At 39.7% G+C, this 13,602-nt stretch overlaps 1 protein-coding gene across 2 annotated transcripts; it reads right to left on the bottom strand.

Annotated features, from left to right (window-relative positions):
• Positions 1-18: 18 nt before the first annotated feature.
• Positions 19-13,495, bottom strand: CCNE2 (cyclin E2). 2 transcript variants are annotated; one of them, XM_085304667.1, is made up of 11 exons: positions 13,461-13,495; positions 13,259-13,367; positions 13,024-13,083; positions 10,915-11,066; positions 8,586-8,721; positions 6,010-6,156; positions 4,684-4,779; positions 3,813-3,947; positions 2,875-2,986; positions 1,850-2,004; positions 19-1,419 (listed from the first exon to the last, which is right to left on the bottom strand). In XM_085304667.1, the coding sequence occupies exons 1-11, from the start codon at positions 13,472-13,474 to the stop codon at positions 1,318-1,320; spliced, it is 1,218 nt and encodes a 405-aa protein (XP_085160793.1). In that variant the 5' UTR covers positions 13,475-13,495; the 3' UTR covers positions 19-1,317. The 2 variants fall into 2 exon arrangements, with proteins under 2 accessions (XP_085160793.1, XP_085160876.1); XM_085304750.1 differs by having other exon boundaries at positions 13,024-13,080.
• Between the last annotated feature and the right edge of the window lie 107 nt (positions 13,496-13,602).

Here is a 13,602-nt window from a genome sequence, read left to right as displayed (position 1 = left end):
TTTAAGTTTTTATACAACATTTACAGTGTACTTTCTTTTAGAAATAGATGAAATATTATAATAAAACCCCTTATTTTTACAAACTGTACAGAAGGCCTGAAACAACTTCAGCTAGTTTCACAATGCATTGTTCAAAGAAGCACTGAATTCAAGTTTGCTAAGTTAGAGTGAAAGAGCTCAAAGTTTAATACAACATAAAAAAAAGACACTGGTGTCATTTGATGCTCAAGTGCAGTTTCGTGCACAGAATTTTTACTGCTAGAAGGGAGACACAGGTAGGAGCATCTTGAAAAAGGGAGGAGGAATGGCATCTCTCAGTACTATATCCCCTTCAGCAGACATTAAGCACCTCATAGATAGATAGAGGTAGTGAATATTCCAAGGAAAACAGTAGTTAATGCTGCTTAAACACTGATAAAATACAGCTCCACAGTTGCTTTTAAAAATACTGTTCATACTAGAGTGGTTGCATAGAGTACCAACAATTCAGGTTTTTTTTCCATACCCTCTCCAGTTCTAGCTCTGTTTCTGTCTTCTTGACATTGATGGCTGGTTCTTACCAAATAAAACTCCTTCCTTAAAGGACTGCACTTCCAGTTAAGGTTACTTCAGCAGCACATTCTTTGCTTGTACTCCTACTACCTGAGGCCAGTGATATTCTTAAAAGAAGTCTGAAAGTGTAAGTTTACAGCAGCCCTAAAGTTATCTTGAATTCATCAGCCTCATGTAGAGCTAGAATTTGATCCAGGGCTGAGGGCTGGCTATACCTTAATGCAGTGGCAGAGTGGTTTTGGAAGAGTAAACTGCTTAAACACTGACCTCTAATCTTCCACCTGAGCTCATGGGGTGACTAAGTTACATAGGCATTAAGCTCTGCCCATACCAAGAAAAGAAAAGAGTCAAGAATAGATAATATATACAAATTGTGATCAAGTTCTCCTGTATGGCTATCCCAAATTAAAGCAAGTTTGACATGTGAGTTGAGTGGACAACTTGTCCACTCAGCCATTTCAAAACAAGTTTTGAAATCCGTAATTCATAAATTAGGAATGTTCAGAGTTGAACTAGTCCTGTTTGAGAATGGACCAGAGTAGTCCAACCTCCTGCATTAACACAGAAAAGGACACTTGGCCTAAAAATTCTTGTCAAGTCTGTAGGAAAGTTAATTTCCATCCATTGCTCAGTATACTGTGTCTTTTACTGCTCAAGTCTTGAATAGCAGTACAGAGCATTACAGGGAGTCAACTTCAGCATGGTCTTGTTCTGAAGCACCAAGTCCTGCTTCTGGAACTGTTCATGATGGTTGCTGCTCAGTTTTCATTTCTTCTCTGTACTTTTGGGAGGTGTTATTATTCCTGCTGTAGACACTGGAGATAACTGACCTGGGGCTGTAGATGCTGCTCCACTATTAACTTCTTCCTGCATAGAAGGAGAGAAGACGAGTTAAACACACAGTACCATTTCCTACTTAGTTTTAGAAGCATTTCAGAAGCTTCTCTCATACTGGCAGTACAATTCAAGTACTCCTTAGTTAAACTGCTACAAAACTAAAAGGGTTGTTACCTGACAAAGTTATCATCTTTTAAATACTCCCCCTGCAATTCTTATCCAAACCTTTGCTTATGATTTGTGAGTGTTACAGAAAAGCACATAATTTCTCCCAAGACATTTAAGGCTGCGCAAGCCCTTACCTGCCCGCACCTGGCCTTTCTCGCTTGAGCCAAAACAACTGAGCTTGCTGCAGTCAGCAGCCTGTAACCTTTTGCATCTCACTTGTACTTGATGATATAAACTGGAGGTGTATAATGCACTGTCAAGTGCCTGAACTGCAAATACACAAACRACATACCAGCATATCCAAGTAACTTGTGTGTGTTTGGATATTATGTCGATCTTCTACTGCAACCTTCTTGAAATTCTTCAATTTCACAGGGACTTTTCTTGTCACGTTTGCAAAAGGAACCATCCATTCTACACACTCTGAAATGCTGTCCCAGTCTAAGCCTAAAGGGCGAAACACAGTAGTACATTTATAGATCATGAAGGAGTGGTACAATCTTTATTAGCCAGAATTCCAAGAAGGTCATAAATTTTAAAAACCAAMCAAACAAAAAAACTACMCCACAYATGCACACAAAAGTACAGAAGCCTCCTCCAAGGAAGCCACCCATGTTTCCTTGTGCTTGTTATGTCAAAATGTTGGGGCAGAGCAGAGGGTAGTGTTCACAGGCCTCCTGRAAAAAAGTAGCTCTTTGGCAGTTAAGATTCTCCTTGCTTGCCTGAAAAGGGGAAAGTAAGTTACCGTACTGTGACTGTTTTCCAGCTGGAGCCCTAGATTTGGAAGCACACTATAAAACTGTACGTTATGCTACAGTCTTTCAAGTTTATCTTGAGCAACACACAAGAGCTGGATGTAGTTAAGTGATTTTGCTCTTAGTAAGAGACAGTGTTGCAGGCATTAGCATCAAGGTTAGTTGAATGCTGCCGAGAGCCAGGGATGACTGTTTGGAAACAACACTTCAGGAAGGAAAGGCGCCAAATAATGAACTGCTAATAATCCCTGAAACAACTGGAATTCATAGGGCAGCAGTATCATCCCCAAAGCAAGAACATGCTTAGTTCCCTAGATAAGTCTATGCTTCTGAAAGTGTTTCCTTCTTTTTAAAGACTTCGTAATGTTTGAAACAGTGGTAGGAAGGAAGTGAAACTAGGAAAACCCGCAGAACAGAAGAACAAACAACGTCCATGTAATTTTTGTTCTTTTGCAGCCTGATGAACCAATGTGTTCTTAGCAGTTTCAGGCCTATAATAACTTTCAGAAGTTGCTGCCTAACCATTGTCACCAAGACCTACAAAGGCTTCTTCTAGTCTTACCTGAAGCTTTCTTAACTACTTCGATTGAGGTATAGTGGCAGAGTGCAGCAGCAGCTAGTGTTCTGTACTGGAAGTCCAAAGAATTCACATCCAGAATACACAAGTCTAAGAGCTGAGGAAATAAGAGTTACAAATTTTAACAAGAAGATACTTTAGTATAAACTTGCCTGRGAAACTGCTATGCAGATACTAGTTCTCTTATGGTCTAGTCTGCAGCACTGCGTGGCTGTACTTTTCACAGTCACATGCATCTAGTTTAACTTGGGTGTCAACTTCAGTCAAAGCTGGTCTCACAGAATTGCGAAGCAAGACAATTTGTTCTTCTACCAGTAACATGCACAACACTGTGCAAATTTAAGTACACCTTTAAACTCTTAGCAGAGCTCCGGGAGGGTGTCTCAAATAAAAACAACTTAGGWGCTCAGTGAATTAGACCAGGTTTCCCTTTACTAAGGCTCTTTGAGGCTAGGCACAATACACACCCACAAAAATTCAATCATCACCCTCCTTTCAAGATAGAGTCAAACACTTCTCAGTCTGTGTTCTAGACATATACAGAGAAACATTGTTACAGATAATACAGCTAGACACCATTACCGGGCCATAAACAGTCTCCTATTTTCAACCTACCCTCAAGAGCTGTTGCTATTGCCYGTGCTTGCAGAACTATAGCATGAAGCAACCAGATTTGTGTTTTTCTAGTGTAAAGTAGAGTCTTAAAATAGCTGAGAGCAAGGAAACTAAATGCACATGGGTACTTCTCCTCAAAGCTTCGGTATACAGTTCTCTGAGACAGTCAAATTTGCACATTCCTTTACAAAGCAACAGATGAGATGAAACAACAAAAAGCATTCTTTAAAGCCTTTCCACATATAATATATAGTTGTGCTTTTTAAATTGCTCCTAGACAGGGTATTCCTACACAGCTTACTACCCACCTGTGCTATCTGAATGAATTTTTCCTGAGAATACTGAGGTAGCAGCACTTTTGGAACATCCTTCAGAGCATCCACTTGAAGATAAAGGTTCAGCCAAGAGATGATTGTCACCGGACAGAGTTCCCACTTTAAAGCCTGTAAATATTAGACATTTAAGTACCTTAAACCATGCAAACCTCCTCTTCTGAGTTAGCTTATCTTATTGCACAGGTCCTTGAAAGACATTAAAGAGTTGCTGCAATGTCTAGTAAAAATGTTCTTTTCAGATTGCATTCTTATTAGTTTTTGAAAATGCTGGATTACAGTCAGCACAAAATCACATTATCTCAATCCCTTTACTATATCCATGCAGTTAAATTTAACATTTCTTTCCCATTCAGAACTTGGGAAAGTTAGAATATTTCCATCAAAATGTCTAGCCTGCAGCTAGCACCTACAGCTAAGGAAGAGTAAGTGCATAAGAAATTCTGCAACAGTAAAAATAGATCCTTTTCACTGCAAGGAATGTTGAGCTGTGTGCACCAGTTCTTTGCCTACTTCTTCTAGAGTCTCCAGTTAATAGACAGTGAGGGACCTTGGCAAGCACAGCACGTTTCAGCAACAGCCTTCTGGTCTGTCCGGTAGCTGGCCTTGCTGGCTAAGAGCCTTCCTTCCCACAGGAGCCTGAGAAACCTGTCCTTTTCTAGCAGAGCACAAACAGTGACTTCAGCCCAGCCTTTAGACTGTTTATCTGAACATGAAGGTCTCATTGCTTTGCAGAAAGAGGGGCGTACTAGAGATGCTCCATCTGTAAGCAAGTAAACTGCATTAAAACACAAGGCTCAGCCAACACTCGTTCAGCCACTCCTTACAAGCATAGTGAGGTTATTACCTTTAACATAATAAGCTCCATTCTTATTATATCATCTTCACTGCAAGCACCATCAGTGACATAAGCAAATTCTTGAATTTTAGGAGCGTAGATTTCCTTTCAAGAGAGAAGCAGAAAAAAATGTCAAGATCAGAGTGGCTTAGGATCCCAGGAAAGCTTGGGAAGATACTAGCAAACATTTCTTGTGCTGGAACAGCGTTCTCCTGGTTATACGTAGTGACTTGAAAACTTACAGGATAGGAGATACAGAAAACACTTATAGTATACGTTATCTGTTGTATAACATGTGACAGATTTATTGCAACTCATTTAGCTTTTGGGGAAATAAATGCTGACCAAACAATCGGAACAAATCTTCACTTATTTTGCCTTCTACTCAGACATTCTATCTGATGTAAAAACATACAGCATTCTCATTCTTGGAGCACATTGCTGTATTGGAAAAGGCTGGCTGATACGAATTTATGCRTAATATCAGTTAGCGCTAGCATAGTCACATAGATAAAAATAACTGGGAAAAAATGGGAGAAAATCCACACTATAGTTGGCAAAGCCATGGTGCAGAGACAGTTAACAAGAAATGTTTTTGACCTATTTCATACAAGTTCAGGCCACGTTTAGGTCAGTGTGTTGGTAGAAAAGCCAGTTTGCCAGCAGAACTGTTTCTGCCCCAGCTGGCTCCACAGCCAGCCTGTGCCCCACACACTCYCTTAGGACAGACAGATACTTACAGGGTCACCACCTTGCTTTTGGTACGCCAGCTAGGTCAGGGGGTTTGCAAGCATTAAGAACAGATATCCTAAATTTTTATCTCAGTCTAGCCTATCATGCACTACAGTGTATTCAGAGGAGACACATGAAAATACACTGTTGGCTCATAACTAGTGTGCAATGTAATGCATCACCACCAATGCATTGATTTCATTACCTTTGAAAGAAAACACCTCCACTGAACTGGTTTAGAGGGATAGCAGCTTGTTATACAGGCAGTTTGAGACTTAGGCTTGCTTTTGTTTAAGTCTCACACCCATTCCTGAGATTGTTTGCCAATTGCTGTATGTTTGGAAAAAGATAAAATGGAACTACTTCTAGCACATTTGCATACTTTTCACRTTTAGGCGGTCTCCTCCTCTGCTGCTGAGGAAAGGGCAAAGACTACACTCCATGAGACAGACATTTAAAACTGTTCTGTTGAAGTAAAAGACAAGAAGTTTCGCCTTCCAGCCTTCAGTGTTATGCATACACTACCAGGTTCAAACAAACATTATCATTATCTTCTTAGTTATTCCAAACGTTATATCCTCCCCCTATAACAGAGCTTCTTACCTCAAGTTTGGAGGCAATGAATAATGAGGTAATTCCTATGAGCTGAAGCATGCTCTTGTTAATGTTCTTTTGTGTCAACATGAATCTATCAAAAAAGTCTTGAGCTAGGTAGAAGGTTTCCCTGTGGAGTGCATACACCTCACACACCTAAAACAAGAAAAAATATCTAGCTTGCATTTCACTATAAAACTTGATGCATATTGAAATATTCATGTTTTAACAGCAAAAAAAAATGTATGCACGATTTTATCTTTGGTACAGATATAAAGCATCACATACCTAAATGTCTTAGGTAGCACTGAATAATACGGAACTGGGAGAAGTATTTCCCACACTCCCACCTAAACACCTGTTATCCGTGATGCAGTAACGTATTTCCAAAGTGCACTTTTCCAAGCGCACGGAGAATCTAGATATCATCCCATTTTCTTAAAAATTAGTATAAGCAAAAGCCGGAAGTCTTCCAAGAAAAGAAAAAGGTCTCWCAAAAATCAAAGAATTTCTTAGCTTGATTTATTCATCAGAAACACCTTAGGCTCAAACTTCAAGCTGTATCCTTCCCATATTCCAAGCAGGTCTATCCCAGTGCAAARCCACTGAAAAAATCCTAACATTGGTCCTAAAGCAGGTAAGTCCAGAACCATTTGCCCTTGTGTGCTCAACTGGCAAAACAGGAATGCTGCCCATGGCCACTGAGAAACACCACCGTCCTTGAGGGATGCTACTAGCGGGAACAAAATTGTAAGAACAGCCATCTACCTCCAGCAGCAGGTTTCTTTATTTTGTTTTGTTTTAAAAATGTATTTGTACAGAATGAAAGTGCTTTCCTGAGCTGGAAATATTATATAGGAGCCCTACTTTCTCTTTTTATTGCTGATTGAATTTTGACAGATCTACCACAACTCCAGCTTATCAACAACTTTGCATTCCTTCCACAACTGGAAGTTAGTTCGGTATCTGTAAGTTACTTTAAATCTACATAGTGCCTGTAGGGGAAAAAATACCCAATATATAGTTCCCAAGTAGGTCCAAGTTTCCTGGTCCACTTGATTATTTCACTCGCATGCAAAGTCAAAATAATGTCACTACTTCTASCTATTTCATAAGAAAAGGTTGAAAGCCTGTTTGTAGATTATATCCCTTCCTGGTGTTTGAAAATGCAACTAGCTGCCAATAATGTCACAGCTCATTCTTTTAGAGCTGATCTAATATACGTCAGTATGCTAACATGACATGATTGACTGCTGCTCCAAACAAGACTCAGAACTAAAAAAAAAAGGTAGGGACCAGACTCACCCATGAATAAGCGTGTACTGTTTCTATAAAAGTACATGCCAGATGTAAATAGTGATGCCTGGTCACATTTAGTAAAATATTAGTTGTGAAGTCACATAAGACAAAACTAAGAGCTGCTGGAGGATTCTTGAAGTTGCATGACTTTATTCCACCGTGGCATGTAGTGTTACTGAACTAGAGAATGATAATGAGGTCCATTGATGTTTTTGTCTGGAAGAGGGATGATTTTCCAATAGTTCTCCAGATTAAAAAAGAGCATGTCCAATTCAAAGGCAGTAAGCAAGTCAGACATTAGAAGAATTAGTGATGTATCACTGTTTGAATGACTTTAATATTCAGACTGTGTAAAAAAATAAAAAATAAAAACCCAGCAAGAACACCACACACTTTCCTGTTTGCTATTAGTCCTGTTTCACCAAGACAGACAAAGCAGGAGTGCCAGTGTAGCGTTTGCTTCCATGGAGTACTTGACATGGAACTGATAAACCGTGCAAGATCCCCTCTGCAGATGGGCAAGGATCATATGATTCAAAGCCTGCTTTTAGCAGCAGCRATTAAATATCCACAATACAAAGTCCTTGGAAATGACTCTAGAACATAGCTCTCTATTTACAGCATTAATGTTTGTTCACATAGGGTTGGCTGTCAGACTGAAAACTGGAATAGTTGAAGTTCTCAAACCCACTCAAAGTGCAGTAATTAGACAGGAGTATGGATACGGTTTATTTGTAATCCTTTTCAAACAAGGATGTATTTACATCAACAGCCTTTAGACACACGCCACTGATGTGCTACTTGTTTCTGCTCTCTTCACAAGATAACGATTTAATATCAAGTCAGGAAAGAATAGTGTTGGTGACTGACATCTGAAGGCTTTTAATACAGACAAGGCCAAGGTGATACCAAATGCAGTCGTCTCAACTGGATACATTCTAACATGGTTAAAGCCCCATAAATAATCTCACTTTAGCAAATTCAGCACATTGTCTTGAAATCAGTTTTAATTCGATTTTTCCTATTTCCCTGAAGTTAAGTAGTATTTTCAGAACTAAAATTCAGAACTATTACTTTCTTCCCTGTCTGGAGGGTTCAACATTGCCTGCCAGGAAAGACTGAATATAACTCATCAAGAGTAGTAACTTGTAACCCTTTTGTTGCAAACTGTTTTTGTCATTTACCATTACAGTATATATTGCTATCAGACCTTTTATGCGAAAGCTTTGCATTTATCTGCCTCCTTCATGGGCATAACACATGGTAAAGTAACTTAGAAGACACACCTCTAGGAGCCAGTCTAGCAGGATTGATCTCATGTGCGGTTGCAAGCTAGAATGCAGCGATGTGAAATGCTTGCAATGAGCATATCTGTTCTCCTTCTTCAGGATGTTGAGCCAGACATCTTTGGAATTTCCCCAGCTATGGAATGAAATTGCACAGAGCATTGTAAGTATATATACACCTTCACAAAGTATATAAAAACATTATTTATTGTTTACAGATATTCAGGAACAAAAAAAACAAACAAAAAAAGATCTGCACACTAAAAGATCCTTTACAGTAATTAGAAAACTGCACACATACTTTGAACACTTCACATCATCACAACAACGGCTTGTGAGGATTATCTGCCAGTCCAGTTTTTAAAGTGGTGCCAGTAAAACTCGGCATGTGCATCACGAATTTGCACACACAACCAAGCAAAGTTTCCTATTTTGCTAGTTAGGTGGCCATTAACACACACAGTGCAGGCAGCCATTTTAAAATTTGGCTTTCTAGGGAGCAGGGTGAAAAACAAAATGCCTCCACCCCAAAAAACATGGTCCAATTTAGTACAAAARTAGTTATAGCTGGTGTTTAAAATTCACTCATCTTTCCTTTGTCTAGTCTACCTTAAGGTTCAGAAGCATGCTATTATGACAAACATTGAGTTCTTCGTTTACTGCTAATCTATGCTTTATTAGCATTTAAGTCTACTTGGGAAAGAGAAAGTGGATGCCTGTATCACTACTATGGTTTAGTTTTAATTTGGAATTATTGTTACTACAGATTGATGTGCGATTTTTTTCTTAAATATACTTCTCATCCTACAGTTACTAAGGAGGACAGCATGTTAACCAATGCAATGTTGATTTCCTGCTGTTATTTTTGGACTTAGTATATTTACTTTTCCCCAGATAATTTTTTCTCTGCTTTTACAGAGCCAGTTACACTGTCTCACAAGTTCTAACTCAAATCAATTCCACTTTACTGTCCATATAAACAAGGAAACAAACAAACAAAAAAAAGCTGAAAGAATGTTTTCTTGCTTAATACACAAGTCAAAGCAGGCTGGCGTGAAGAACTCCCTTATCATGATCTTCCTGCAACAGCTAGAAAAGCATGWAGAAGGGCAAGAGAATAAATGACCCTCTCATTTGGCTAACTGGAAAGGACAGAGTGCAGTTTTAACGGATGTCCATCAACAAAAGGCAAGTATGGAAGATGCRATTCCATGCATGAAATTCCATTATCTGAACATATCTTTGGGATCTAACAGTTTACAGTAGCTTCCTAAAGCAGTACATGAGATTCTTCCATCTACCTACCATCTTTTCCACTACTTTGGACTAAGCTTTCCAACAACAAAAACAGGAAGGTGRTTTGCTAGGTATAGAGAAAAGCATACTGTTCTTTAAAGAGCAGTTCAGCAGCCTACAGCAGGCTTGGGAGTAATACTGAGAGAGAGCAGCTGAGTTTACAACTGGGCAAAAGAGAAAAAGAGAACTATTGCTTTGCACTGAGGCAAAAGACRTCACCAAACAAGAATATGGATCCGTGTTCTGGTTCTTTTCCTATTCTCCTCAGTAGCTCTCCATAAAGTCTCCACAACTTTATTATCCACAACAAAATTTTATTTCATTAAATATTAGGTTAAAACAAACAGCAACAAAGATGCTTATTAACACACTTGAATGCCCAAGGCATTCAAAAGCTGTAGAATTTTATTTAGTCATCTAATCGATCCCTCCACAGGAGGGAAACTATTTCCATTAATGTATTTAGTCTACCAGTTTCAAAGACTTGTAAGAAGAGTCTGGTCTACGGTGAGATTACCCTTTCCTCTTCAGCATCATCTTCATAAAACATGTTGCCTCTGCAACATTGTTTGCTGGACTAAAAAGACTAGAACTGCACCAAACATATTGCATTTAGTAAGCTACCTGCAAAGTGATAGTGTCACAAGGTTATTTGTGTATTTAAGTTCTTAAAGAAAATATAGCTTAGTATTTTGGCTAGTTTTATGGTTGTTCAGTTTCAATAGCACAGAAAGAAGTTCAGTTTTAACCACAATGTTTGTGAATCATAAGGCTAGCCCTCAGGGTTAAGTTACAGGAGGATGGCTCTGAAAGAGGAAAGTTCTCTCTTCATTCTCACTGCATTTATAAGAGCAGTGAGAAGGTAGAATTTTTGTCTTTTTTTTGGACAAGCATCAAATTGTTTCTGGGACAAGCAGAGGAATGGGTTGATTACTACCCACTGTTATACGAACGCTATACAACAACAGATTCTACTATGGTAATTCAACATACTTCAAAAAATATCAACAACTGCAGCATCTGGAAAACTTACTTGAGTTCAGGCAAAGGTGATGGGTTTATGAAGAGGTTTCTGAATCTGTATTTTTTGAATCTGGAGAAGTCAGTGGTTACTGATTCTTTATGAGGTGTTTCAATAATTATACAAGGTGAGATGCCTCCTGTTATCGTGGGCGGCCAACAACTCTACAACATAAACAAGATCTCTTGTAAATGTTGATTTTTCTATGATACCGAGAGGAGTGAAATCTAAATTACAGTAACAACAACAACATATGTAACATGCATTAGCCTTTTTTGGACTTCAGCATTGATTCAGAAGCACAAGGAAGGTGAAAGATTAAATGCCAGCAATGCCTTTTGTAGCCAAGAGATAGTATCTAAATGTACACTTTTGACAAGTCCAGGGAACTTATCTTTGAAGAAGAGAATTGCCTTTGGTTTGTGAATCCATGCATAATCAAATCCATTGCTAGAGCTGTTCAGTTACAGTATATAAGGACAAGGCACTCATTGCTTCTAGAGAATAGGGTGTTAGGTTCATTAGGTTACTGGTCCTACTATCTACTTATTTGCTCAGCAGGAAAAGAAAGGAGGGGGTGGAGGTTCTACTGTCTCTCACTGGAAATTCAGCAACTCGTTATCTTCCAATTAAGGACTCCAGGGAGGAACCACCCATCTCAGCTCTAGAGCTAGATACTCACTGAGTAAGCAGCAGCTGTGAGCTATCTCTCAGCCTGCTGAAGCCAAATATGGGATGCAACGACTCAAAAGGAGAGAAGCCCAAAGTTATCGAGGCAGAAAACTTCAAAGACGGAATTCCGAATTATTTTAGATTGCTTGAATTGGTTGCATACAACCAATAAGCAATAGTGAAACAAGTTACACAGTTAAGAGACATCAGATGCATGGAGCGTAAGTAACACTGTAATGGCTGACAGCCTTTAAAATGGTGACACAGAAGTTGCATTTTGGCGAATTAGGTGGGACCCTATTCACAAAGAACAGGAGCACCTGCCCCTGAATCCAGAGGCTTTTCCTGTAGMACTGCTTTGCAAAGAAGTAAACCATGTGTGATCTCCTCAGTTTATCCAAACCTATTTAGCCAGATTAAAGTACTCAAGGATGAGGTTACACAGTCTAACTAAGCTGATCTAACAGCATATAGCTGCCAGAAAATGGAGATCCTACTGCTGCTTCTGTCCTGTCTCACTCCTTCCTTTTTATCAGCTTTGATGCTTGCCAGAGTCTCTGCTGGGCTGATTCAACTAACCAACCTGGTAGAACATTACTCACTTTAGTGCCAAATTACCAAGTTGAACCTGCATACTGCACCATTTAAAGAGCATCAAAAATGAGGGCAAAGCAGGGGAAGGAGTCAACGGCTGGACATTAAAAAGTGGAAGATGAGGGGAGTAGGACTTCCCATTTTCAGCAAAGGTGAGCTATGACATGCAATTTCATCCCAGGTACAATTTACAAACTTGCACAGTGTTTTCCCACACAAAGCTTTCAAGAAAAACTTCAGTCAGAAGAGCTTAACTACACAGATCTCCTTCATCAGTTAACTGTCCATCTCATTTGTCTTAAGAACAGATCAACAGCATAAATGCAAACAATATAACTTCCTCTTGCAAACAAAATATTACTAATTCATTTTATTTTTTAAGATCTGCAATCCCGGTCATTTGGTTTAATAGTGACTTAYTTTAGCTATAGCAAACTCCCAAACTGATTTAAATGATTTTAGGAATTGTTAAACAAAAGTAAAGAGCACCCATATGGTTCTGAATATTAAGGTGTAGCTGCAAGCCGCTTTTGTTAAGTTAAACAAGTGCAATAGTCCTGTTTATACTTGTCTCTAAGCCTTACCTGATTTTGCATAGGATGTTATTCTGGAATATCTGTTTTTATTCTAATTTTTATACCTAACCTGACTCTACAGTGGTTTTCACATTGAAAGTCCCTCTATCTGCAGCAAAACTGGGCACAAAAAGCASAAACAAATAGAGAAGCTAAGATGTAGAACATCTCTACTTTCCATCTCTGAAGAGACTTTTTGGTGTGGAATGTGTGACTTCACGCCCACCAATATAAACCAGGTGGACTCCCTCACCTAGTTTGGTATTCAGGATTGAATTACCTTAATCTCGTATTGATGTTTCTTAGCAATTTTCCCATCTTCTCTTTTCTTTACCTCCTGCTGAGAGAGGAGATACATGTCAACAGACAGGCACAGCGATCAGCACGCCCACCTCTGCGGCCAGAGTAMGCTGTCAATGCCCCTTCCCCACTTCGGTAAGTTAGATCTCAGCACCATTCAAGTGCACTGGTGGGCTTGCAGTAATATTGTCATTCAAGTTTTCCATATTGCTCACCTCTGCTGTCCTCCTCTTCCTGGTCTGGAGGTGTTCTGGGGCCTGCGGATCTTGTGGAGACTCTTCTTGGCATGACAGCGGCTGCTGCTGCTTGGCTTGCAAACGGCTACTGCGAGGGGCAAAAAAGACAGGTGACATCAGGAGAACGGCAGCCGCTAAACGGACACGGACAGCTCGGCGCGCCACGGCGCCGAGAGCTCACCTGCGTCTCGACATCTTCTTTGGGTTGGAAGATCTCCACCTGGAGCGGGGAGATAACAAAGATTCAGCCGGCGCACGCAGGACTCGCGCGGCTTCTTCGGCAGAGGGTCGCCAGCGGTTTCGGGGTGCAAGGAGCCCCCGGG

This window comes from Rhea americana, unplaced genomic scaffold (genome assembly GCF_003343005.1).
Source record: "Rhea americana isolate MKP2758 unplaced genomic scaffold, rheAme1 scaffold_0, whole genome shotgun sequence".
In the NCBI taxonomy this organism is placed as follows: Eukaryota; Metazoa; Chordata; class Aves; order Rheiformes; family Rheidae; genus Rhea; species Rhea americana.
The sequence above is the reverse complement of the archived record's forward strand: the minus strand, read 5'-3'. Positions and strand labels throughout refer to the sequence as shown.

Coding starts and splice junctions, on each gene's coding strand:
- CCNE2 (XM_085304667.1), bottom strand. Junction 13,084..13,258: donor GGAAGAGGAGGACAGCAGAG/GTGAGCAATATG, acceptor CTCCTCTCTCAG/CAGGAGGTAAAGAAAAGAGA. Junction 6,157..8,585: donor TGCTAGACTGGCTCCTAGAG/GTGTGTCTTCTA, acceptor TTCTTGTTTTAG/GTGTGTGAGGTGTATGCACT.